The sequence below is a fragment of the Mya arenaria genome, chromosome 11, assembly GCF_026914265.1.
Source record: "Mya arenaria isolate MELC-2E11 chromosome 11, ASM2691426v1".
In the NCBI taxonomy this organism is placed as follows: Eukaryota; Metazoa; Mollusca; class Bivalvia; order Myida; family Myidae; genus Mya; species Mya arenaria.
Window position 1 is genome coordinate 30175281 of NC_069132.1, and position 25094 is coordinate 30200374.

General features: G+C 36.7%; 3 protein-coding genes across 3 annotated transcripts; 2 read left to right on the forward strand and 1 right to left on the reverse strand.

The window, feature by feature from the left end:
• Positions 1–4796: 4796 nt before the first annotated feature.
• LOC128208463 (uncharacterized) lies at positions 4797–6834 on the forward strand. The gene is made up of 3 exons (XM_052912027.1): positions 4797–5742; positions 6140–6263; positions 6537–6834. The coding sequence occupies exons 1-3, from the start codon at positions 4797–4799 to the stop codon at positions 6682–6684; spliced, it is 1218 nt and encodes a 405-aa protein (XP_052767987.1). The 3' UTR covers positions 6685–6834.
• Positions 6835–9496: 2662 nt separating this feature from the next.
• LOC128209597 (calmodulin-like) lies at positions 9497–18338 on the reverse strand. Its single transcript, XM_052913694.1, has 6 exons — positions 17995–18338; positions 17478–17508; positions 12105–12248; positions 11747–11905; positions 10617–10706; positions 9497–9766 (listed from the first exon to the last, which is right to left on the reverse strand). Exons 1-6 carry the CDS (start codon positions 17995–17997, stop codon positions 9720–9722), a joined length of 474 nt encoding a protein of 157 aa, XP_052769654.1. The 5' UTR covers positions 17998–18338; the 3' UTR covers positions 9497–9719.
• A 4148-nt stretch (positions 18339–22486) lies between these two features.
• On the forward strand, positions 22487–24799 carry LOC128208464 (uncharacterized). The gene is made up of 4 exons (XM_052912028.1): positions 22487–22574; positions 22669–23067; positions 23169–23318; positions 24633–24799. Exons 1-4 carry the CDS (start codon positions 22487–22489, stop codon positions 24797–24799), a joined length of 804 nt encoding a protein of 267 aa, XP_052767988.1.
• The last annotated feature ends 295 nt before the right edge of the window (positions 24800–25094 follow it).

The following is a 25094-nucleotide window of genomic DNA, read 5'->3' on the forward strand; positions in this document are numbered from 1 at the left end:
GATTAGTCTTAAAAAGTAACAATAGCTCACTGATCAGTCTGATATAGTAATAATAGCTCAATGATCAGTCTAAAAAAGTAACAATAGCTCACTGATCAGTCTGAAATAGTACCAATCGCTCACTGATCAGTCTGAAATAGTAACAATAGATCACTGATCAGTCTGAAATAGTAACAATAGCTGACTGATCAGTCTGAAATATTACCAATAGTTCACTGATTAGTCTAACTAAGTACCAAAATCAGTATATAATTGTATCAATAGCTCACTGATTAGTCTGAAATGGTAACGATAGCTCACTGATCAGTCTAATCAAGTACCACAATCAGTATATAATTGTATCAATAGTTCACTGATCAATCTGAAATAGAGCCTATAGCTCACTGATCAGTCTGAAATAGTACCAATAGCTCACTGATCAGTCTCAAATAGTACCAATAGCACACTGATCAGTCTAAAATAGTACCAATAATTCGCTGATAAGTCAAACGAAGTACCAAAATCGGAATAGAATTGTAATAATGGCTCACTGATCAGTCTGAAATAGAACCAATAGCTTACTAATCAGTCTGAAATAGTACCAATAACTCGCTGATCAGTCTAAAAGAGTACCAAAAGCTGACTGATCACTCTGAAATAGTACCAATAGTTCACTGGTCAGTCTAAAATAGTACAAATAATTCACTTATAAGTCTCACCAAGTACTAAATTCAGTATAAAATTGTATCAATAGTTCACTGATCAATCTTAAATAGAACCGATAGCTCACTGATCAGTCGAAAATAGTAACAATAGCTCACTGATCAGTCTGAAATTGTATCAATAGTTCACTGATCAGTCTGAAATAGTAATAATAGCTCACTGATTAGTCTTAAAAAGTAACAATAGCTCACTGATCAGTCTGATATAGTAATAATAGCTCAATGATCAGTCTAAAAAAGTAACAATAGCTCACTGATCAGTCTGAAATAGTACCAATCGCTCACTGATCAGTCTGAAATAGTAACAATAGATCACTGATCAGTCTGAAATAGTAACAATAGCTGACTGATCAGTCTGAAATATTACCAATAGTTCACTGATTAGTCTAACTAAGTACCAAAATCAGTATATAATTGTATCAATAGCTCACTGATTAGTCTGAAATGGTAACGATAGCTCACTGATCAGTTTAAAATAGTACAAATAGCTCGCTGATCAGTCTGAAATAGTACCAATACCTAACTGATAATTCTAACCAAGTACCAAAATCAGTATAGAATTGTACCAATAGCTCCCTGATCAGTCTGAAATAGTAGCAATAGGGTACTGGTCAGTCTGAAATTGTACCAATAGCTCACTGATCAGACTGAAATAGTACCAATAATTCACTGATGAGTCCAACCAAATACCAAAATCAGTATAGAATTGTATCAATAGCTCACTGATCTGTCTGAAATAGAACCAAAAGCTCACTGGTCAGTCTTAAATGGTACCAATAGCTCACTGATCAGTCTGAAATAGTACCGATGGCACTTTGATCTGTTTAAAAAGGTACCAATAGCTCACTGTTCAGTCTGAAATAGTACCAATAGTTCACTGGTCAGTCTAAAATAGTACCAATAATTCATTTATAAGTCAAACCAAGTACCAAAATCAGTATAGAATTGAATCAATAGTTCACTGATCAGTCTGAAATAGAACCAATACCTCACTGATCAATCTGAAATAGTACCAATAGCTCCCTGATCATTCTAAAAAAGTACCAGCTCATTGATCAGTTTAAAATAGCACAAATAATACGCTGATAAGTCTAACCAAGTACCAAAATCAGTATAGAATTGTATCAATAGTTCACTGATCAGTCTGAAAAAGTACCAATAACTCACTGATAAGTCTGAAATAGTACCAATAATTCGCTGATAAATGTAACCAGGAACCAAAATCAGTATAGAATTGTATCAATAGCTCACTGATAAGTCTGAAATAGTACCAATAATTCGCTGATAAATGTAACCAGGAACCAAAATCAGTATAGAATTGTATCAATAGCTCACTGATCAGTCTGAAATAGTACCAATAGCTCACTGATCAGTCTGAAATAGTACCAATAGCTCACTGATCAGTCTGAAATAGTACCAATAGCTCACTGATCAGTCTGAAATAGTACCAATCGCTCACTGATCAGTCTGAAATAGTACCAATCGCTCACTGATCAGTCTGAAATAGTACCAATAGCTCACTGATCAGTCTGAAATAGTACCAATAACTTACTGATTATTCTAAAATAGTACCAATAGCTCACTAATCAGTATGGAATAGTACCAATAATTCGCTGATAAATGTAACCAAGTACCAAAATCCGTATAGAATTGTATCAATAGTTCACTGATCAGACTGAAATAGTACCAATAGCTCACTAATCATTCTAAAATAGTAACAATAGCTCACTGATAAGTCTGAAATAGTACCAATAACTCACTGATAAGTCTGAAATAGTACCAATAACTCACTGATCAGTCTGAAATAGTACCAATAACTCACTAATCATTCTAAAATAGTAACAATAGCTCACTGATAAGTCTGAAATAGTACCAATAACTCACTGATAAGTCTGAAATAGTACCAATAACTCACTGATCATTCTAAAATAGTACCAATAGCTCACTGATAAGTCTGAAATAGTACCAATAATTCGCTGATAAATGTAACCAGGAACCAAAATCAGTATAGAATTGTACCAATAGCTCACTGATCAGTCTGAAATAGTAACAATAGCTGACTGATCAGTCTAAAATAGTACCAATAATTCACTTATAAGTTTAACCAAGTACCAAAATCAGTATACAATTGTTCAAATAGTTTACTCATCATTCTGAAATAGTATCAATATTTTACTGATCAGTCTACTATAATACCAGTGGTTCACTGGTCAGTCTGAAGTAGAACAAATACTTCATTGGTCAGTCTGAAATAGTACCAATAGTTCACTTGTCAGTCTGAAAAGTACCAATAGTACACTAACAAGTCTGCAATATCTTGATATTTTGAGTCTTGGTATGACAGAAATTTGTTAGATAATTGTTTGAGATAAATACAACGTGCCATATATTTCAGATAATTCTTCATACATCTGTAAAAAAGCATTGGATCAATATGTCCTGGAGATTAATACCAGAAACTGACGTAACGTGCCGAATTTAGCAAAATGTATAAAGCAATGATTCATAATTATGTCATTGAAGAAGTATTAAAGTCAGTGGGTTTTTCCGCTTATTCAAAAATAGACATACGTCACCTATCAATTTAGACACATCATCTAAAGCAATCGTGCCAGAAACCCTTCAAGACGATAATAGATCTTTTGGTGATTTCTTTTGTACAGTAACAAATCCTTTCAAACATGTTAAGTAAATACGAAAAATTTAATTATCGAATTTCTACTTAAAGTGTTACTTAATACCTATTCTGTGTCATGGTCAATCCTTGTTTTTGTATTTATAATATATAAGGGCCTATAAATGATTTTCCTTGTTTCAATGGAACTCCTTTTTGTGTAATAGGCTAAGAAGTCAGCCCTTAGTGCATTTAAAAAAAACTTCATTAAATTGGCTTCTTATTCCTTAATAATGTGCTTGTCTAATACTAGCTTTACTTTTGCAATTTCAGTTTTATCACTATTTATTTGGTTCCAGTTATTCTAGTTTTGGGGTATTTCTAGTGTATATGTTTTGATCAAGAGAAATGCAACACTAACAGACAGTTACTTTTACCAGTCAGTATTCGAATTGCATTCCCCGTAATTTCGCGAAAAGTATGCAAATGAAATGGTAAATAGTGTATCAATATATAGCTTTATAGAACTTAACCTCGTCTTTTTAGAGCTTTACCTAAGTTTATTGTAATTATGTTTATTCAAATGAGGTCCGTGCTTGCTCCGCGGCGTTATCCCGCCGATGGACGAAGAGGACTGTCTGGCAAATTCAAGAAAGGCGGTGTTAACATGCCAAGTCTTGGCCCGTGAAGGGATGCTATCAACAAAACACCGAACTACATATTTAACACATGGTGAGCGATATCATTACGAGTTTAAATAAGTTTACATGTCACACCGATAGCATCACAGTTAGCCTGGTTGATTCGAGGGCAGCGGCATTATGTTCCTCCAGCCAATACCATGTTTTGGTACTGCCGAAAAGACCCAACAACTACCGACTGGCACCCCTCTAGTGTGACTTAGTTCAGGACAAATGTGTGTAAATAGTTAGAATCAAAATTCAAAACCAACTCAACCTGATTTGGTAGTGCCAAAAATATCTACACCGACCGAAATAGTGTACAGTAATATAGTATTACTGAAAATAATAAGTATGTGGTGAATATCCGAATTAAAAATCAACTGAAGTCTGTTATCACAAAACATTATTATGTCGAACAGTATTTTAACAAAATACCTGCTCCAAAAACGGCTTTCCTCTGGAAATTTAGAAACAGCTTGTTAGTTATTCGAAAATATGCTAAAGTTCCATCAATTTTACGGATAACCTTATTATCTCCGACTTCTTGAGCATGGAACAGCATATTCATGTGAGACATTCAAACCGAAAATAGACGGGAAACAAGAGTTTTAGAAATTACTATATTTGGGCTTTGCCTTAATAGTCAACTAAATCAAGGCCATTCTTGTTTGTGTTATTACATTAGATACTATCATCCATTTCAATACTAGAAGTAGCTTATCTTGCTTGTATTAGCATTCAAAATTAGGAACATTTATTCAGAAAATGGATTTGAAATGTGTTTGCCTGTTATCTTTAATGTTAACACATGTCCAAGGAAAGAACAGAGAACATAGAGCGGTCAAATTGCTTCCAATTATTTCGACTGCCGTTGAAATTGTGGATGCGATTTATGATATCTTTTCGCCTGAGCCCCGCGTCGTTTCTCCCAAAGATTTAAGGATAACAAAAAGGGAAATAATATCATCGTTTTCTGACAAACTTGATGTTGTCCAAGCACAGCTGTACGGAACAATTAGGGAGACTCTGTCACTATCTAAAATCGACGAGATCAACTATAGAGTACAAAGTGTTTTGCTCGATTTGAGAGATTATCTTTTAGTGAATGGCAGTGAAAGGATCACCAAAAAGGACGAATTTGAAAGCCAAGCTGCGCTTAGAATCGCAGATATTCGAAGTCTTCCATCGCGATTAGAAAAGTCCCTTACGACCGCTGACAAATCACTGCTGGAACTGATGGCTGCTAATTCGAAATGCAACATGTCTGGAATAAACGAATTTAAAAACTTTTATCTCAATCTTACAGAAACGGCTATAATAGTCGACCTTTCCTACAAAAAGCTTAAACAAAACAGTTCTCTCAAAACGGAATCAGAATGGTGGAATGGTCAACTTCTACAAATGACCAAAAGTTTTGAAAACGAAGATAAAGCATGTAAAAGCAAATTCCTCTCACTGTTGGAAAGCGATTTAAAGACAATTGATGGTGCCGAAGAGCTATCAACTAATGTACATCAGAAGTATATTTGGTATATTATTGATATATTCATCCTACAACAAAATGGTGATGGCGAAGAAATCTACATCGACGGCAACGCCTCAACAATGCTGACTTTAGGCGTGAACGGTCTTCGCAAATATGCCCTGTATATAGATAAACAAACGAGATTCAACACAATCAAGTGCCTATTATTGAAGACAAACGCCCGATCGCCTTCAGTTGACGCTTTCATTCTTGATATTGGTAAGAAATACAAAAATGTATTTAACAAAACTGTTGTTATATTGATCCTTGTAGAATCAAAATCAATGTATCGAATAAATAACAAAAGAATGTTTTTATTTGTTTAGTTGATAAGAAAAGATGAGAAATTTGATTCTAGAGAATTTTCCTTATACATTGTATTTGAATAACACAATAAAAAATTCAGAGACAAGCCCGTAAGTCGAAAATTCAAAATGTCAAATACAAGCCCTCTTTAGAGGCAGAGATGAAGAATTCTGATTTCCGTTCGAAAATTGTCAATATTGATATACGGATTTCCATTTTTATCCGATGTCACATTAATTGCCAATTTACAAAGCGTTAAATTGAGTCAAAAGCTAGTAGATCAACTATAACAACCTTTTTCCCTTTTAAGACACCCCTGTACCGGGTTATGTTTCCACAATTGAAGGAAGTTCCAAAAAGACCACATTCTTCTATGATGAAACTGATTCGTCAAAGTCATGTCATCCAACTACGATCCCAGATATCGTGATAATGTAAGTTGTTCGATGCAAATCTACAGCTGGTTAAAACATAACAAAACTTTTTTTTGTCTTTAGTTTAGCTTACAGAGTAAACTTTGGTAGTTGACGATTAGACAGCTCTGTCAGATCATGAAAATTAGCTTCAGTTTCTTCTTTTGATTCGATAGGCTTAACACTTTTCATGTTAATAAAACTTTTTTTTATTTGTGATATTTTAAACAAAGTTCCCCAAAAGTAGCGAATCACGAAATATTTTCTCACATTCCATTATCCATTTTCTTTCAGAGATCAGGTCGAAATTGGGGCAATTGATGGATTGGGCACGGGAGCCATTGTTGGTATCGCTATTGGTTCAGTTACTGGATTTATTGCTCTGGTTGCCGTTCTTTGTTGGTGTTGTCGTAGAAATAAATGGCGTTATAGACGGCCATAGTGAATATAGAATATGGACGAAAATTGAACATGTTTCAATAAACGAATTAGCTCAAATAATGTAACAAATTGAATAAGTAACACTTTGTGCTGTTCATCTTTTAAATAAACTCAAACGTGTGAATTCATCTACATGAAGCAGACGGACGGACATAAGTGGTTTAATCGTGTATGTGATAACATAGTCCTTTATAATCGCAGTAAATTGTATAAAAGACAAACACGCAGTAAGGTTTGGTTTGGTATAGGATCATGATAAGGGTACGGTTTGGTTTGGTATAGGATCATGACATCGGTACGGTTTGGTTTGGTATAGGACCATGACAAGGGTACGGTTTGGTTTGGTATAGGATCATGACATCGGTACGGTTTGGTTTGGTATAGGACCATGACAACGGTACGGTTTGGTTTGGTATAGGACCATGCCAAGGGTACGGTTTGGTTTGGTATAGGATCATGACATCGGTACGGTTTGGTTTGGTATAGGACCATGACAACGGTACGGTTTGGTTTGGTATAGGACCATGACAACGGTACGGTTTGGTTTGGTATAGGAGCATGACAAGGGTACGGTTTGGTTTGGTATAGGATCATGACAACGATCAGGTTTGGTTTGGTATAGAACCATGAGGACGGTACGGTTTGGTTTGGTATAGGACCATGACAACGGTACGGTTTGGTTTGGTATAGGACCGTGACAACGGTACGGTTTGGTTTGGTTTGATATAGGACCATGACAACGGTACGGTTTTGTTTGGTATAGGATCATGACAACGGTACGGTTTGGTTTGGTATAGGACCATGACAACGGTACGGCTTGGTTTGGTATAGGAGCTTGACAACGGTACGGTTTGGTTTGGTATAGGACATGACAACGGTACGGTTTGGTTTGGTATAGGACCATGACAACGGTACGGTTTGGTTTGGTATATGACCATGACAACGGTACGGCTTGGTTTTGTATATGACCATGACAACGGTACGGTTTGGTTTGGTATAGGACCATGACATCTGTACGGTTTGGTTTGGTATAGGACCATGACATCTGTACGGTTTGGTTTGGTATATGACCATGACAACGGTACAGTTTGGTTTGGTATAGGACTATGACAACGGTACGGTTTGGTTTGGTATAGGACCATGACACTTTTAGCATGGGCTTTAACATTTGAACAAAAGGTTCCGAGATCATCTCCAGGATGGATGTCAGGATAGGTTATGCTTTGTTTATCTTCATCAAAATTAAGATTGTAAGTACACGACAAATGTTGATGCAAAGAATTATAGCCGCAGCTATATGGATTATATATACATATTTACACCTCAACTTCCATTCCTTAAATGAACTGCTTTTCGGCAATTGCGTTCACCAATCGATGAACGCAACATCTTCGCATATGTTCGGATCGTTATTCATTGCATAACAATATACATGAAAGCTATTGATCTTGCTATTGGTTGTATTGTGTCTGCAGGTCCCGTAAAATATAGATCAACATTTTTAAAAGTGTTAGTTTATTATATTTTAAATATATTGGTACCACAAGTGTTTCAATTTTACGTTTTAAAGTGATTTCAAGTGGTTGATCTTTTCCCGCGTTATTGTGACGTCATTTGAAAAAAAAATGTTTCCGGTTGTAGTCGGGTCGTTCTATTTACCGAATGGGTAAGAACGGGTTACTGAAAGGTTTTCTTAAATGAAATGAAGTAGTTTTTAACAATTCTTGAATGAAATAATGAACTATTGGTGTAAATATAAGGAATGAATTGCGGGGTTGATGTCATTATCGGGGATATGAACGCAATTGGGTTGGTCAAAGTACGCGTGGAGTCCTTCGGACTCCACACACATTGACCAACCCAATTGCGTTCATACCCCGATAATGACATCAAGCCCGCAATTCATTCCTTAAATAATTACATATATTGATGTTTACATGGCGTTACTAACGCCTTGAGAAATTAAGTTAAAGCAGTTGTCTAGTTGTGACATAGAAACCATGACATTTATATCAATATAAAACTAAACCATTGCCAACATTACTAGGAGTACTAAGACCAAAGGTTTCCCAATTTAAAATTGCGAACATTTATGTGTATGACAAAAAATAAAAAAAGTTGTCAAAACGGTAAATCTGTAAGAGGGCAGCTTTAAGCAAGAAAGTGCTACTGAGTGTTTTCTCCCGTTCTAAGCTGACAAGACGTCATTGGGAACCTTTGATTCTGATTTTGATTCTGATTATTGATAATTGTAATCCTATTTGCAATTTGAAACTCAATGAATGTATCATTCCTTTCATATATCATTCCTTTCAGACAACTTTAACCTCATTGTACTCTTTGTTTTCACATAATTATGTATTTACTATGTGCCTGCATAATGCCTCGTTATACTAAGCACTGATAATATCCTCATGTTTGTAAACTCTGTTTGCATTGAGTTTATGAATAAACTTTGAAACTTTGGAATCTACAGCAGTGAGAATTATTTTGAATATCAGTTTGCTGGGGCCGTATTCAATAAGCATCTTAGTAACAATTTTCAACTTTAATATAGTGAAAAGTTGTCTTTTTTCTAATTTTAAGAAAACGAATAATGTTTGTACACCAAAACTATAATAATAAGCAAGAAAATGGTCTTAACAATATATGCATATGAATAAATCTGATGAAAAGTACCAGGTATTTAAAATATTCGATGTCAAAAATTACGACATTCTCACTAAGTTGAAAATATTCACTAAGATGCTTGCAGGGCGTTACGTCTGTGTAACAATGGTGACCTGTTCACTATAAAATACTTAACTCAAACAAACAAATTTCAATTTATTAGTACAGAACAGTCAAAAGCTTAGATAATAAATAAAGATGCAATGGCAAAGACGATGACCATTTTACCCGTTAGAGAGATCTATCTACGTGATATCGAAGGTTTGCTGTGAGTCTCAATATGAGACACTGCTCATCACCGGAATACATGTAATGCTTTCATGAAAGTATTTCAGAAAAAGTTCCACGATTTAGGGTAAAGTTGACCTAGTCATATACTCCTGGATATTTCTTTTTCATCGTTGCTACGAATTCTGTAAAAGAAGAAACAAAAATCAGTTCAACGGGAGTTTTTAAACATATCAAACACAACTTGACCAACAGTCGAATCCCGTAGGATAAACTCGCTCGATTCGATTGTATTGTTGGTTAGATTTTTTGAAAAATGGACCGATTTTTGCCTACTCCGTGTATTAAATAAGAACATTTTACTAAACTATTCTCTTTGGCTCGAACTGTTCATGGCTCAAGTTTTGTGGTCGATCCCGGCGAGTTCGAGCCAACGGGACTCGACTGCAAGTCCCTTTAACAGTTATGGTAGGCTTCTCCTGTTCGAGGATACACATTCCGCAATGGAGATGCTCCGGAAGCACATACGCTTCATAGCCATTTCGGATGGACTGAAACTGTTTGTATACAGTTATGAAAGCACACGGCTTAAGCAGTAGTATACTTCCGTTTATCGTTAAGTCATATTCAACGACATATTCATATACCAGCAGTTATCAGTCATACTAGTACAGTCGAACCCCTTTGGCTCGAACTCCAAGGGATCTGCGAAAAAACATCGAGCCTCGGAAAATTCGAGCCAAGCAGGATTGTTTATCATCAGTATAAAGAAAACGGTCCTTTACATCTAGCTCGAGCCAACGATGGATTCGAGGGAAGCGAGTTCGAGTCAACGGGGCTCGAGTTTATATTTGTCATGAGTCATTGTCTACACCAAACATTCACGTTCCGTAAACACGTGACCATGATCCAAGAATTAGAGTAAATTAAGAACTTTCAAAACTTAAATATGTATATTGATAAAACTAGAAAGTGTGCATCATAGCTTTTATTTATGTTTGTCGATGACTTTATATTCTGTTAACGGCACTTTACCTTTATAGCTAACTTTGCCATCGCAATTGTCATCCGCCTCCCGAATCATGCTCTCAATTTCCGAGTCGGGAACGTTCTGTCCGGTCTCAGCTTGAAAACAAGCAGGTGTTACATGTATAAAAAATATGTAACCCAGAAAAATCGAGTATGCACATTTGCCCTGTTCCTGTCAAATATGGAAAGCATCTCTCCACTAATATGGCAATAAATCTGTCTAATAGTCTCTGTATAATGGGATGGTGCAATATGCTCGTCACAAAATATGGTTAAGCAATCACTGGACATAGTGGGTTAATGGCATTCCTTTGTAAATTAAAGTGTGTAAATATGACGGGGGTGTAATATGACGGAGTGTAATATGACGGGGGTATAATTTGACGGGCGTGTGATATGACAAAGTGTGTTAAGTGACAGGTGTGTAAATTGACCAGGTGTGTTATATGACCAGGTGTGTAATATGACAGGTGTGCAATATGTCCAGGTATGTAATATGACCAGGTGTGTAATATGATAGGTATGTTATATGACCAGGTGTGCAATATGTCAAGTGTGTTTTATGACCAGGTCTGGAATATGACCGGATGACAAGGTGTGTAATATAACAGGGTGTGTAATATGACAGAGTGTGAAATATGACCGGGTTGGTGATGTAACCGGGTGTGTGATATGACCGGGTGTGTGATGTAACCGGGTGTGTGATATGACCGGGTGTGTGATGTGACAGAGTGTGTAATATGACCGGGTGTGTAATAGGACCGGGTTGTAATATGACAGAGTGTGTAAAACGACCGGGTGTGTAATATGACCGAGTATGTAATATGACAGAGTATGTTATATGACCGGTTGTGTGATATTACCGGGTGTGAGATATGACTGGGTGTGTAATATGACCGAGTGTGTAATATGACAGGGTGTGTAATATGACCGAGTGTGTAATATGACCCGAGTGTGTAATATGACCGAGTATGTTATATGACATGGTATGTACTATGACCGAATATATAATATGACCACCAAATGTATAATATGACCAAGTGTGTATTATGACCGAGTGGTTACAAGTGAATTGTATGACCGGGTGAGTAGTATGTTTGACTTCCGAAGATGAACTATACATATCGAAAGCCTACCTAATGCCCGTTTCATCTCAGCGTGGGTGATACGTCCGTCACGATTCCTGTCAAACATTGCAAACATTTGTTGGAGCTCGCTCTGTTCCTCCGGACCCTCTGCCAACTGTTCACGTGCAATAAAGTTCAAGAACTCTGCAAAGTTGATAGCTCCGTCTCCTGAAATGACGGGAGGAAAATCACTTCATTGTCTAGAGGTAGAAGGTGAGTAAAGTGTCTACACAAAAGAATATATTGATTCAAGTGTGGTTTCTTGTCAAACTCTGCATGACCCTAGTTGGAGCACTTAAAAATTCAAGAAATATAGTGAGGTATGTTGTTCATAACTCATAAACAAATTTTGTAAGTTTTTCCTCACCATCTGTGTCAACTTCCTTTAGTACTTCGTTGACGCGGCAGCTACGCGGGTCCCGTCCGATTGAAACAAGCATATCCTTGACCTCAGGGAAGTTAAGTAACCCGTCATTGTTCTTGTCAAAGGCCGCAAATGCGTCCTTCAAGTCTAAAATATAGAGATAGATCCAAAAACGTATCTTAAACGAGATACATTTTAAGGTTTGCCCCAGATGACTTCTGAACAGACCAAAAGAAAATGTGGATTGATTACCTTATTCCCTTAAAGAAGAGTAACTTTGGGTAACAGTCTTGGGCGAATATTCCCTTTTAAGGGAAAAACTGACTATAGTTCCCAAATTATTGAGAAAGAGAGAGAGTCATATGCCAGTATTAAATGTAACTGCACAAGGAGATAACTGAATTATTGAATACAACTTCATATGTCAAGGGTGATAACTCAAATAAAGTCAAATCCGCAATGATTAAAAACAACTGAATATGGTAAGGGTGATAACTCAATTAAAGTTATATCCGCGAGGATTAAATACAACTGAATATGGTAAGGGTGATAACTCAATTAAAGTTATATCCGCGAGGATTAAATACAACTGAATATGGTAAGGGTGATAACTCAATTAAAGTCATATCCGCATGGATTAAAAACAACTGAATATGGTAAGGGTGATAACTCAATTAAAGTCATATCCGCAAGGATTAAAAACAACTGAATATGGTAAGGGTGATAACTCAATTAAAGTCATATCCGCATGGATTAAAAACAACTGAATATGGTAAGGGTGATAACTCAATTAAAGTTCTATCCGCAAGGATTAAATACAACTGAATATGGTAAGGGTGATAACTCAACTAAAGTCATATCCGCAAGGATTAAAAACAACTGAATATGGTAAGGGTGATAACTCAATTAAAGTTATATCCGCAAGGATTAAATACAACTGCATATGACAGGGTGATAATCATTTCAAGTAATATCCGCAATGATTTCAGAGTGATAACACAATTAAAGTAATATCCGCAAAGATTTAAAACAACTGAATATGGTAAGGGTGATAACTCAATTAAAGTTATATCCGCAAGGATTAAATACAACTGCATATGACAGGGTGATAATCATTTCAAGTAATATCCGCAATGATTTCAGAGTGATAACACAATTAAAGTAATATCCGCAAAGATTTAAAACAACTGAATATGGTAAGGGTGATAACTCAATTAAAGTTATATCAACAAGGAATAAATACAACTGCATATGGCAAGGGAGATAACGCAATTAAAGTAATATCCGCAAGGATTAAATACAACTACATATGACAAGGGCGGCAACTCAATTAAAGTCATCTCTGCAAGGAATAAAAACAATTTCATTTGTCAAGGGTAATAAGTCAAGTATTGTCATATCTGCAAGGGTTAAATACAACTGCCTATGTCAAGGGAAATGACTGAATTGTTGCTATATTACAACAGTCTATGTCAAGGGAGATGACTGAATTATTGCTAAATCATAAGTGCCAATGTCAAGGGAGATGACTGATTTATTGCTATATTACAACTGCCTATGTCAAGGGAAATGACTGAATTATTGCTATATTGCAACTGCCTATGTCAAGGGGGATGACTGAATTATTGCTTTATTACAACTGTCCAAGTCAAGGGTCTTGACTGAATTATTAAATACAACTGTCTATGTCACGGGAAATGACTGAAATATTGCTATATTACAACTGCCTACGTCAAGGGAGATGACTGAATTATTGCTATATTACAACTGTCCAAGTCAAGGGTCTTGACTGAATTATTAAATACAACTTTATATGTCAAGGGAGATGACTGAATTATTGCTATATTACAACTGTCTGTGTAAAGGGAGATGACTGAATTATTGCTATATTACAACTGTCTGTGTCAAGGGAGAAGACTGAATTATTGCTATATTACAACTGTCTGTGTCAAGGGAGAAGACTGAATTATTGCTATATTACAACTGTCTGTGTCAAGGGAGAAGACTGAATTATTGCTATATTACAACTGTCTGTGTCAAGGGAGAAGACTGAATTATTGCTATATTACAACTGTCTGTGTCAAGGGAGAAGACTGAATTATTGCTATATTACAACTGTCTGTGTCAAGGGAGATGACTGAATTATTGCTATATTACAACTGTCTGTGTCAAGGGAGAAGACTGAATTATTGCTATATTACAACTGTTTGTGTCAAGGGAGATGACTGAATTATTGCTATATTACAACTGTTTGTGTCAAGGGAGATGACTGAATTATTGCTATATTACAACTGTTTGTGTCAAGGGAGATGACTGAATTATTGCTATATTACAACTGTTTGTGTCAAGGGAGATGACTGAATTATTGCTATATTACAACTGTTTGTGTCAAGGGAGATGACTGAATTATTGCTATATTACAACCGTCCAAGTCAAGGGTCTTGACTGAATTATTAAATACAACTTCATAGGTCAAGGGATATGACTGAATTATTGTTATATTACAACTGTTTGTGTCAAGGGAGATGACTGAAATATTGCTATATTACAACTGTTTGTGTCAAGGGATATGACTAAAATATTGCTATATTACAACTGTTTGTGTCAAGGGATATGACTGAATTATTGCTATATTACAACTGTTTGTGTCAAGGGAGATGACTGAAATATTGCTATATTACAACTGTTTGTGTCAAGGGATATGACTGAATTATTGTTATATTACAACTGTTTGTGTCAAGGGAGATGACTGAATTATTGTTATATTACAACTGTTTGTGTCAAGGGAGATGACTGAAATATTGCTATATTACAACTGTTTGTGTCAAGGGAGATGACTGAATTATTGCTATATTACAACTGTCCAAGTCAAGGGTCTTGACTGAATTATTAAATACAACTACATATGTCAAGGGAGAAGACTGAATTATTGCTATATTACAACTGTTTGTGTCAAGGGAGATCACTGAATTATTGCTATATTACAACTGTCCAAGTCAAGGGTCTTGACTGAATTATTAAATACAACTACATATGTCAAGGGATATGACTGAATTACAGCTGTCTATGTAAAGGAAGATGACTGAAATTTTATATACATCTGTCTATGTCAAAGAAGATGGTTAAAATCTTGCTATTTAAGAACTGTTTGTGTCAAGGGAGATGACTGAATTATTGCTATATTACAACTGTTTGTGTCAAGGGAGATGACTGAATTATTGCTTTATTACAGCTGTCTATGTCAAGGGAGATGACTGAATTATTGCTTTATTACAGCTGTCTATGTCAAGGGAGATGACTGAATTATTGCTTTATTACAACTGTCTATGTCAAGGGAGATGACTGAATTATTGCTTTATTACAGCTGTCTATGTCAAGGGAGATGATTGAATTATTGCTTTATTACAGCTGTCTATGTCAAGGGAGATGACTGAATTATTGCTTTATTACAGCTGTCTATGTCAAGGGAGATGACTGAATTATTGCTTTATTACAGCTGTCTATGTCAAGGGAGATGACTGAATTATTGCTTTATTACAGCTGTCTATGTCAAGGGAGATGATTGAATTATTGCTTTGTTATAGCTGTCTATGTCAAGGGAGATGACTGAATTATTGCTTTATTACAGCTGTCTATGTCAAGGGAGATGACTGAATTATTGCTTTATTACAGCTGTCTATGTCAAGGGAGATGACTGAATTATTGCTTTATTACAGCTGTCTATGTCAAGGGAGATGACTGAATTATTGCTTTATTATAACTGTCTATGTCAAGGGAGATGACTGAATTATTGCTTTGTTATAGCTGTCTATGTCAAGGGAGATGACTGAATTATTGCTTTATTATAGCTGTCTATGTCAAGGGAGATGACTGAATTATTGCTTTATTATAGCTGTCTATGTCAAGGGAGATGACTGAATTATTGCTTTATTATAGCTGTCTATGTCAAGGGAGATGACTGAATTATTGCTTTATTATAGCTGTCTATGTCAAGGGAGATGACTGAATTATTGCTTTATTATAGCTGTCTATGTCAAGGGAGATGACTGAATTATTGCTTTATTATAGCTGTCTATGTCAAGGGAGATGACTGAATTATTGCTTTATTATAGCTGTCTATGTCAAGGGAGATGACTGAATTATTGCTTTATTATAACTGTCTATGTCAAGGGAGATGACTGAATTATTGCTTTATTACAGCTGTCTATGTCAAGGAAGATGACTGAATTATTGCTTTATTACAGCTGTCTATGCCAAGGGAGATGACTGAAATATTAAATACATCTGCCTATGTCAAAGAGGATGACTAAAAATCGAATTCAACTGCCTATATTAATGGATATGACTGAATTATTAAATGCAACTGCTTATGTCAATGGTGATGATTGAATTACTAGTATTGTTATATCTGGCAGATTTAAAAACAACCCCCACAGTGAAGGGATACAGTTGAATCATTGTCATATCGCAATCATATTTGCCTTAATTAAAGCTGCACTCTCACAGATTGAACGTTTTGACATTTTGTTTTATTTTTTGTCCTGGAACGAGCGAATATTTGTGAAAATCCGTGGAAACCAGTTATTTTAGACTGCTGACAAAAACTAAGGTCGCAGATTTTTATATTTATGTTCGAAACCGTTAGAATCGGTTTAAGCCATAAAACATTAATTTTCGAACGGAAATATGAAAATCTGCTATCTAATCTTCTGTCAGCAGTCTTATATCATTGGTTTGCAGATATTAACGCAAAAAAAATGCTGTTTCCAAGACAACAAATAAAAAAAAATGGTAAAAATGGTAAATCTGTGAAAGTGCAGCTTCACTAACATATGAACATAGCAGTTCGTTTCGACACTGTATATCAAACGGTATTATTAATGTATTCTTCAGAGAAATAGTGATTGTGCCATTTAGGCGTTGTAGTTGTTTTTGGTTTCCACTAACCCGACCCTACCCCCCCCCCCCCGACCCTACATTTTTGCCGTAGTGTGGATTTGTTTTCGCAACTTCCTAAAAAGGTATTTTTTAAATAAACATGTTAAAATTTGACCATTTTATATGAAAAAATCCCACAATAGTGATATATCATGATATAGGTCGCTTCTTATTTTAAATAATAATTTTGGTACTGAATCCCGTTTCTCAAAAAAAAAAATATATAGCAGTTATCCCTCCCTATTTGTAATATCCTTTGGGGGCCTTAGACAAAAAATGACAATAACATGGCATAGGAATCATTGTATAAGACTGTTAAATTAAGCATTAGAAATCTCAATTTCTAATTTGTTCAACTATTGCATACGGTTGTTTTCAAAACAACAAAAATTCGTTAGCCAAATAGATAAAGACGGTATACAGGAATGCAAAGCTTACCGATGATTTGCTGTTCAGTCAACGGAGTGGCCTGTAGGAATCAAAGTGGAATTTGAGTTAAATTATACGTCTCAAATGTTAAACTTTAAACAAATAAATAAGACAACTGAGTCATTTTATCTGCATTCATGATCGAAGAGTCCACGTTACTAAAAGTTTCAAATCTACCCATGTTTAATATCAGGCGCGTAGCTGACTGTACGTTAATACACAGTTGTATGATAAAATTTGGACAGTTCGTTCTTTTGTCATTCATCGTACCACAAACCCTGAATTTAAAATAAAAACCGAAGAGGCGCATGGGGGTGAAGGGGTTAGGCATCGATCTGCGTAATCCCGAACTGGCCCTAGCTACGTGTCTGGTATAAATTATTTTCAGAATCATGCTAAACTATAAAATGAATGAAATCCAACTTATTAATAGCATTAATAATATATTTATAACAGCTGCAACCTTAAATCAATACTTAAACAATAATTGATAAGATATGTTAATAAGATTTAGTCGTACACTCACCATTGTTTATCAAGAGAGAATATCAACAGAACACAGGTAAAATCACAGTAAATGATAAAGGTATGCGTAAAGCTATGCGTCGGTGTGTGATGCTCTATATAACTTCCTTTCGTTTTTACAAAATATTTACAGTCCACACAAGCTTGTCACCACACCGTATCTTTAAGGCAATAAACCATGATACGGTCAGACAGCACATCCGAGTTGAAATCTAGCGTGACCGCCCTTGTTGAAAATCGTGTATGTAAATATAACTAGTCTATATGCGCCTATAATATAATAACCCCCCAATACTCAAAAATCTAAAAAAAATACTTTAAATATCGCTTTCAGTTAACACAAACAGCTCGCCCGTTTATTGATGTATAACGTAATAAGTCTATTTAAGGAAAGATGGGAGAGAGTCCTGGGGTTTTAAGATATACGCAAACTAAAGTTACTTACCTTGAACAGGTCATCAGTAAGTCTCGCAACACGTCATTGTACCTATCTTATTTTTAAAGTGAAAGTTGTGCAAGTAACGGCTTACGCTATCAATCAAATGGTGTTTGCAATAGGAGGTAAACATATATCGTTGTTTAATTCGAACCCCCCCCCCCCATATTTTTTAGTTTTTAATAAATTGTATGATTGTACCTTTATTTATAATAAATATAGTTACACATTAATATGATTATTTATAAGAATTATAATTATTCTCTTATCATAATAAATTTTTAAAGATAGGCAATGTTGTAGTAATAATAATTGACGTACCCAGGGGCACTATCACACGAACCGGTGATCAAGATGGTCCGCCAGCTGAACGACTTTATGTGTATGTTGAAACTCGAACTCGAATGCAACGTATTAGTGACCCCCCCCCCCCCCCACCCCAAAATATAAAAATAATAAAATAAAAATCTTCACGTTTTTTTTCTTTTGATGGCGGAGAAAAAATGTTATAAAATACGCCCAAAGAGCACCATTTTTGTTAAAAAAAATCATGGGGGGTACATTCAAAACCCCTGCCTGGTTCTTAGGGACGGGTGCCCCTACGTTACGCCTCCTCTAACGTCAGATCCTGGATCCGCCCCTGCAACAGTCACGCTTGTCCTATATTCAAATAAAATTTACACAATGGGGCATGCCCTTTATATGGAATTAATAGAATGCGGCAGCTATTTTTCAATGTGTTATCACTCGTTCATAGAACGGAGCACATGTTATTGTGCTGATCATGATGTATGTCCGTATGTGTGTGTATACCACGTGATAAATTACGTCAATAATGCTACGTCGGAATATTGCGATTGAAGATAAGACTTGAAAAAGATCACGTTACTATTTATTAATTATATTATATGGAACATGGCGCAGTCTACGCCGTTCACATAGCCCTGCCTCCGGTCCTTTACTAAAGTTTGATTGAGAGTTTAGTTTCTTAAAACACGTTGACAAACCTTTTCACAAAACAGCCGCCTGATGGAGCATTATTTTAACATTATTTTGGGAACAGGTTTGTTAAAGTGTTTGAGGAAACTAACCACCAAATCAAACTCCGGTAATAAAAGGAAGCAGGGGCTTTTAAAACGGCATAGACTGTCCTTTGTTTCATTTAAAATACTGAAGAAAAAGAAAAGTTATCTTTGTATTAAGTCATCATTTGAAGTTAAATGTTGCCTTCTGACGTAGCATTTGTGACGTAATTTATCACGTGGTATGCATACTCTGTATCTGTCCGTTATTTTTCAATTAGTAACACAAACAGGAAACCAGAAATTTCACGATGAGGTTGTCATTACATGTAGATGACCATTTATGCTCTGTGGTCATAAAATGGACTCAAATACAACTGATCCTTTGGTCCTCAAAATCATCGAGGAGGTTAGTCATGACATTCAAACAGATGATGAGCATTGTCAAAAGTTCAAGGTCACGGGGACCTTAAGTAAATAAAAGAGGATATTTGTTGATATCAGTGTTAAATCGCTCATTATTTCGTCGTGTTTTAGTGCAAACATTTTATAAACATTCATCAATAAACTTCTGTTAATGCATTTATGTTCCTAATAAACTCTAAACAATAAGTGTACAAACTATTTTGAAATTTAACAGAGACTCAATACACTGGCCAAATAACACTGAATGAACATTAGAACGGTGTAAGAAAAATAAATTCGGATAAACAATAGATTAAACTCTCTTTCCAAAGTTTTAGAGTTTGTTTCATGGTACATGGATATTAATTCATCCTTACTTGTGACGATCATTTTGATTCGCTTGTAAGACGGGTCGTTTCCAATATAGAGTGAGGGTGATGTAACCTCGAATGTATGTCCAAACATTTGTTTTCGTCTTATGCCATGTACGAAAACAAATGTTCTAGCAAACGTTTGAAAAATAGGATTACCCTTTTTCTAATAAAATTCCAAAAATATTTCTTCTAACTTATGAAATGTTGTTTTTTTAATAGTACATAATGTAACAAAAAATCATAAATATCTCCAAGATTTTTTTCTCCTGGACTAGACTTTGTTTTCTTCCGGGATTCCTTGAAAAATAACGGTGCTATACTCTGAGCTGAATTTTCTGAGAAGAAACGCGACAAATATTTTTTTATTGTTTAAATCAATTGGGTTTGAATTGAATTTAAAGGAAATGAATTGTTGTCATATAAGTTTTTAAGTTTTGCCTTTTTGCATCGAAATGTATAGGGAGATTAATCAGAAGTGTATAAACAGGCTGATACAGTATATAGTTCGTGGTCAGTATAATTCGTACGCATAACATAAATATCTTTAATTCGATTGGAAAGGTTGTTCCTGTAGCAATACCTAAGACTTAATTAACAGAGCATGCCATTATATCTTATAGAACCCAAGTTTTAAAATATATACTGGAAAAAGGATCGATGTGATAAATTAAAGCTTATATTAACTTTATCTTATTTATATATTAAATTATTACATCGATACGGTAGAGAGTGGGTAGAGGAGAATGAGGGCGTAGAGGGGCATAGGGGTGGGGAAGAGAGGGTAGAGAAGAGGGATGGGTATAGTAGCGAAGGAGAAGAAAAAGGGTAGAACAGGAGAAAGGGGGTAGAGGGGTAGAGAAGAGAGGGTGTAGAGTAGAGAGGGGGAAGAGCAAAGAAGCTGGAGATGAAAGAGAGAAGAGACGAGGGGGGGGGGGGGGAGAGAAGAGAGAGGGGTATAGTAGCGAAGGAGAAGAAAGTTGGTAGAACAGTAGAAATTGGGTAAGATGGGTAGAGAAGAGAGGGGAGGAGAGCAAAATTAGGTAGAGAAGTGAGAGGGTGGAGAAGAGAGGGTGAAGGAAGGAGGTAGAGAAAAGTGGGGGAGAAAAAAGAGAGGGGGTAGAGAAGAGAGCGAGAAGGGTAAATGTAGACAATAGAGGGTGAAAGAGGGGGATAGATAAGATGAGGGGGCAGAGAAGGGGTAGAGAAGAGAGAGGGATATAGCGGTACAGAGAGAGAGGGGGGAATAAGAGGGTCAGAGAAGAGGGGTGAAAAGAGAGGGGTAGAAAAGAGAGAGCGGATAGAGAAGAGTGAATAGGTAGAGGTGTACAGAAGAGGGGATGGAGATGAGATAGAGTTTTTATTGTTTAAATCAATTGGGTTTGAATTGAATTTAAAGGAAATGAATTGTTGTCATATAAGTTTTGAAGTTTTGCCTTTTTGTATCGAAATGTATAGGGAGATAAATAAGAAGTGCATAAACAGGCTGATACAGTATATAGTTCGTGGTCAGTATAATTCGTACGCATAACATAAATATTTTTAATTCGATTGGAAAGGTTGTTCCTGTGGCAATACCTAAGACTTAATTAACAGAGCATGCCATTATATATTATAGAACCCAAGTCTTAAAATATATACTGGAAAAATGATCGATGTGATAAATTAAAGCTTATATTAACTTTATCTTATTTATATATTAAATTATTACATCGATACGGTAGAGAGTGGGTAGAGGAGAATGAGGGCGTAGAGGGGCATAGGGGTGGGGAAGAGAGGGGGAAGAGCAAAGAAGCTGGAGATGAAAGAGAGTAGAGACGAGGGGGGGGGGGGGGAGAGAGAGAAGAGAGAGGGGTATAGTAGCGAAGGAGAAGAAAGTTGGTAGAACAGTAGATATTGGGTAAGAGGGGTAGAGAAGAGAGGGGAGGAGAGCAAAATTAGGTAGAGAAGTGAGAGGGTGGAGAAGAGAGGGTGAAGGAAGGAGGTAGAGAAAAGTGGCGGAGAAAAAAGAGAGGGGGTAGAGAAGAGAGCGAGAAGAGTAGATGTAGACAATAGAGGGTGAAAGAGGGGGGTAGATAAGATGAGGGGGCAGAGAAGGGGTAGAGAGGAGAGAGGGATATAGCGGTACAGAGAGAGGGGGGAATAAGAAGGTCAGAGAAGAGAGGGAGAAAAGAGAGGGGTAGAAAAGAGAGAGCTGATAGAGAAGAGTGAATAGGTAGAGGTGTACAGAAGAGGGGATGGAGATGAGATAGAGTAGAGATGGGTGGAGGAGAGAGGGGGAAGAGAGGGGGTAGAGTGAAGAGGGAGAAGAGAGGGGGTAGAGAACAGGGGATTAAGAAAAGAGAAGGTAGAGACGAGCTGGAGAAGAGATGTGTAGAGGAGAGAGGGAGAAGAGAGGGGATAAAGAAGAGAAGGGGTAGAGACAAGTTGAGGTAGAGAAGAGAGGGAGAAGAAAGGGGTAGAGGAGAGATGGGAAAGAGGAGAGGGGGGAAGTGAAGAGAGTTTTAGAGGAGAGGGGGAGAAGAAAGGGGGTAGAGAAGAGAAGGATGGAGGAGAGAGGGAGAAGAGACGCGATAGAGAAGAGAGGGGTAGAGGAGAGAGGGAGGAGAAATGGGGCAGAGAAGAGAGGGGTAGAGGAGAAAGGGAGAAGAGGCGAGATAGAGAAGAGAGGGGTAGAGGTGAGAGGGAGAAGAGACGATATAGAGAAGAGAGAGGTAGAAGAGAGCGGGAGAAGAGACGAGATAGACAAGAGAGGGGTAGAAGAGAGCGGGAGAAGAGACGAGATAGAGAAGAGAGAGGTAGAAGAGAGCGGGAGAAGAGACGAGATAAAGAAGAGAGGGGTAGATACGAGAGGAGTAGAGGATAAAGGAAGAAGGGAGTGGGTAGAGAAGAGAGGGATAGAGGAGAAAGGGAGAAGAGACGAGATAGAGAAGAGAGGGGTAGAGTGTGAGGGAGAAGAAACGAGATAGAGAAGAGAGGGGTAGAGGTGACAGGGAGAAGAGACGAGATAGAGAAGAGAGGGGTAGAAGAGAGCGGGAGAAGAGACGAGATAGAAAAGAGATGGGCAGAGGAGAGAGGGAAAAGAGAGGGGGTAGATAAGAGAGGGATAAAAAAGGGGAAGATGGGAGATGGGAAAGAGAAGAGAGGGGATAGAGACGAGATAGAGAAGAGAGGTGTAGAGGAGAGAGACTGGGCAGAGGGGTGGAGAATATATATACTCAGAAAATAATAAGTCAGAAATATGTATTCAACTCAACGAAAGTATATGATTTTATAGTTGTTTTTTTCTCTACTTCTGTAAAATAAACACTTATCAGTACACACACTTTTTCAGGATAGAAACAGCTAGATTTCTCCTCCAGACCTGGAAACCTTATGCGTTATGAGTTAGGGTTAGTAAAATTTAGTAACGATACTAACAGAAAGTGTGTAGTCTCTTAGGCATCGCCCAGGCCGGGATTCGAACCCGAGTGGCCTTGGTGAGAAGCAAGTGCGCTAACCGGGTAACCGTGATTTCAAACAATGTTAACAAGACGAGGTCGTTGTTTCTCTTAAAATTATTTAGAATTCGTGTTCTGTATAATGTTAAATGCATATCTTCCTTAAATGAGGAAATGTGTTATCGATTTAATTATATTTGATCTGAACTTGACCAACCACGTGATACGCAACGTGATAACAATACACACTTGTTAGCTAAGTACAATAATTATGCCAATGATTTTGCTAAGAGTACTAAACCAAGAAAGTATCTATTAATGTAACGGTCTATGCTCACATACAGACCAGAGAGGTAGCCTAAAACACCAGGCGCGTAGCAGCCTTTACGCGAGTACGCGGCTGAATCCGTATGATTGTGACATTTTTTTTAAAATAAATCAGCAAGAGTTGCGGTATGCGTACTTAACTGCATAATCCTAAAACTGTCCATTTTCCAGTACTAAATAAAACACATCAGAACGCCCAGAATGGACCAGATTGCACTATTGTTTTCAAATTGTCCGATGGGTGGGGGCATTCCCTCGAACCCACCTAGCACAATTATGAATCCACATGATTAGAGGGCTAGCTACGCCCCTGAACACAGCAATCAAAACTGCCGAGCCGTCTAATGTGAGCAAACAGTGAACGCGACAAGTAAATTGATAGTTACCTCGTGATAATAACGCCTTTAGTAAATTCTAAATTATACGCCATCTTGGACGCCATCTTTGATTTCATAGCTTTGCATCGGCATAAAACCAAATGATTTGCCATTCGAAAAATTACAGACCCTTGCGAAAACTGTGGTACATGTATATGCAAATTAGTGTTTGCAGACATAGACCAGTTTGGTGCTCTCTAACTCTTTAAAATGGGGTTGAATCATGTTCCATCTAAAACTGAAACATATTTTTTTTACCAGAAGAAATGTTTGACATCAGTCATGCTTGCAAGACCCCGGCGTCTGATGTGGGCACGGCGGTGCGAGCTATTTGTCAAAATCCGTCAGAACCTGAGGTCAAAACAATGGTGCATGATGCGGATTCCAAAGGTCAAGTGTTGGACGTTGTTGATATGGTGTTCAGTTGATTTGATTTGATTTTTAGGTTAAATACATTTTCATATTGTTTAAATAGAGGCGGACGCCAGATGTCACGTGTTCCGAACATAGTTGAAATTATTCAGTTCAATATTTTACGAGGGCTGTTCAAGAAGCTCATTTATTTTTTTACATAAATATTTTATTTCACGGATTTATATATATCTATGTCTTGATACTTGTCAGGGATTCTGCTATGTCATTTTGGTACACTGACCTTCAATATAAATAAAAATAAAGAAACGGATGTAACGCTAGCAATCGGAACTCCTCGGCCATTTTTAT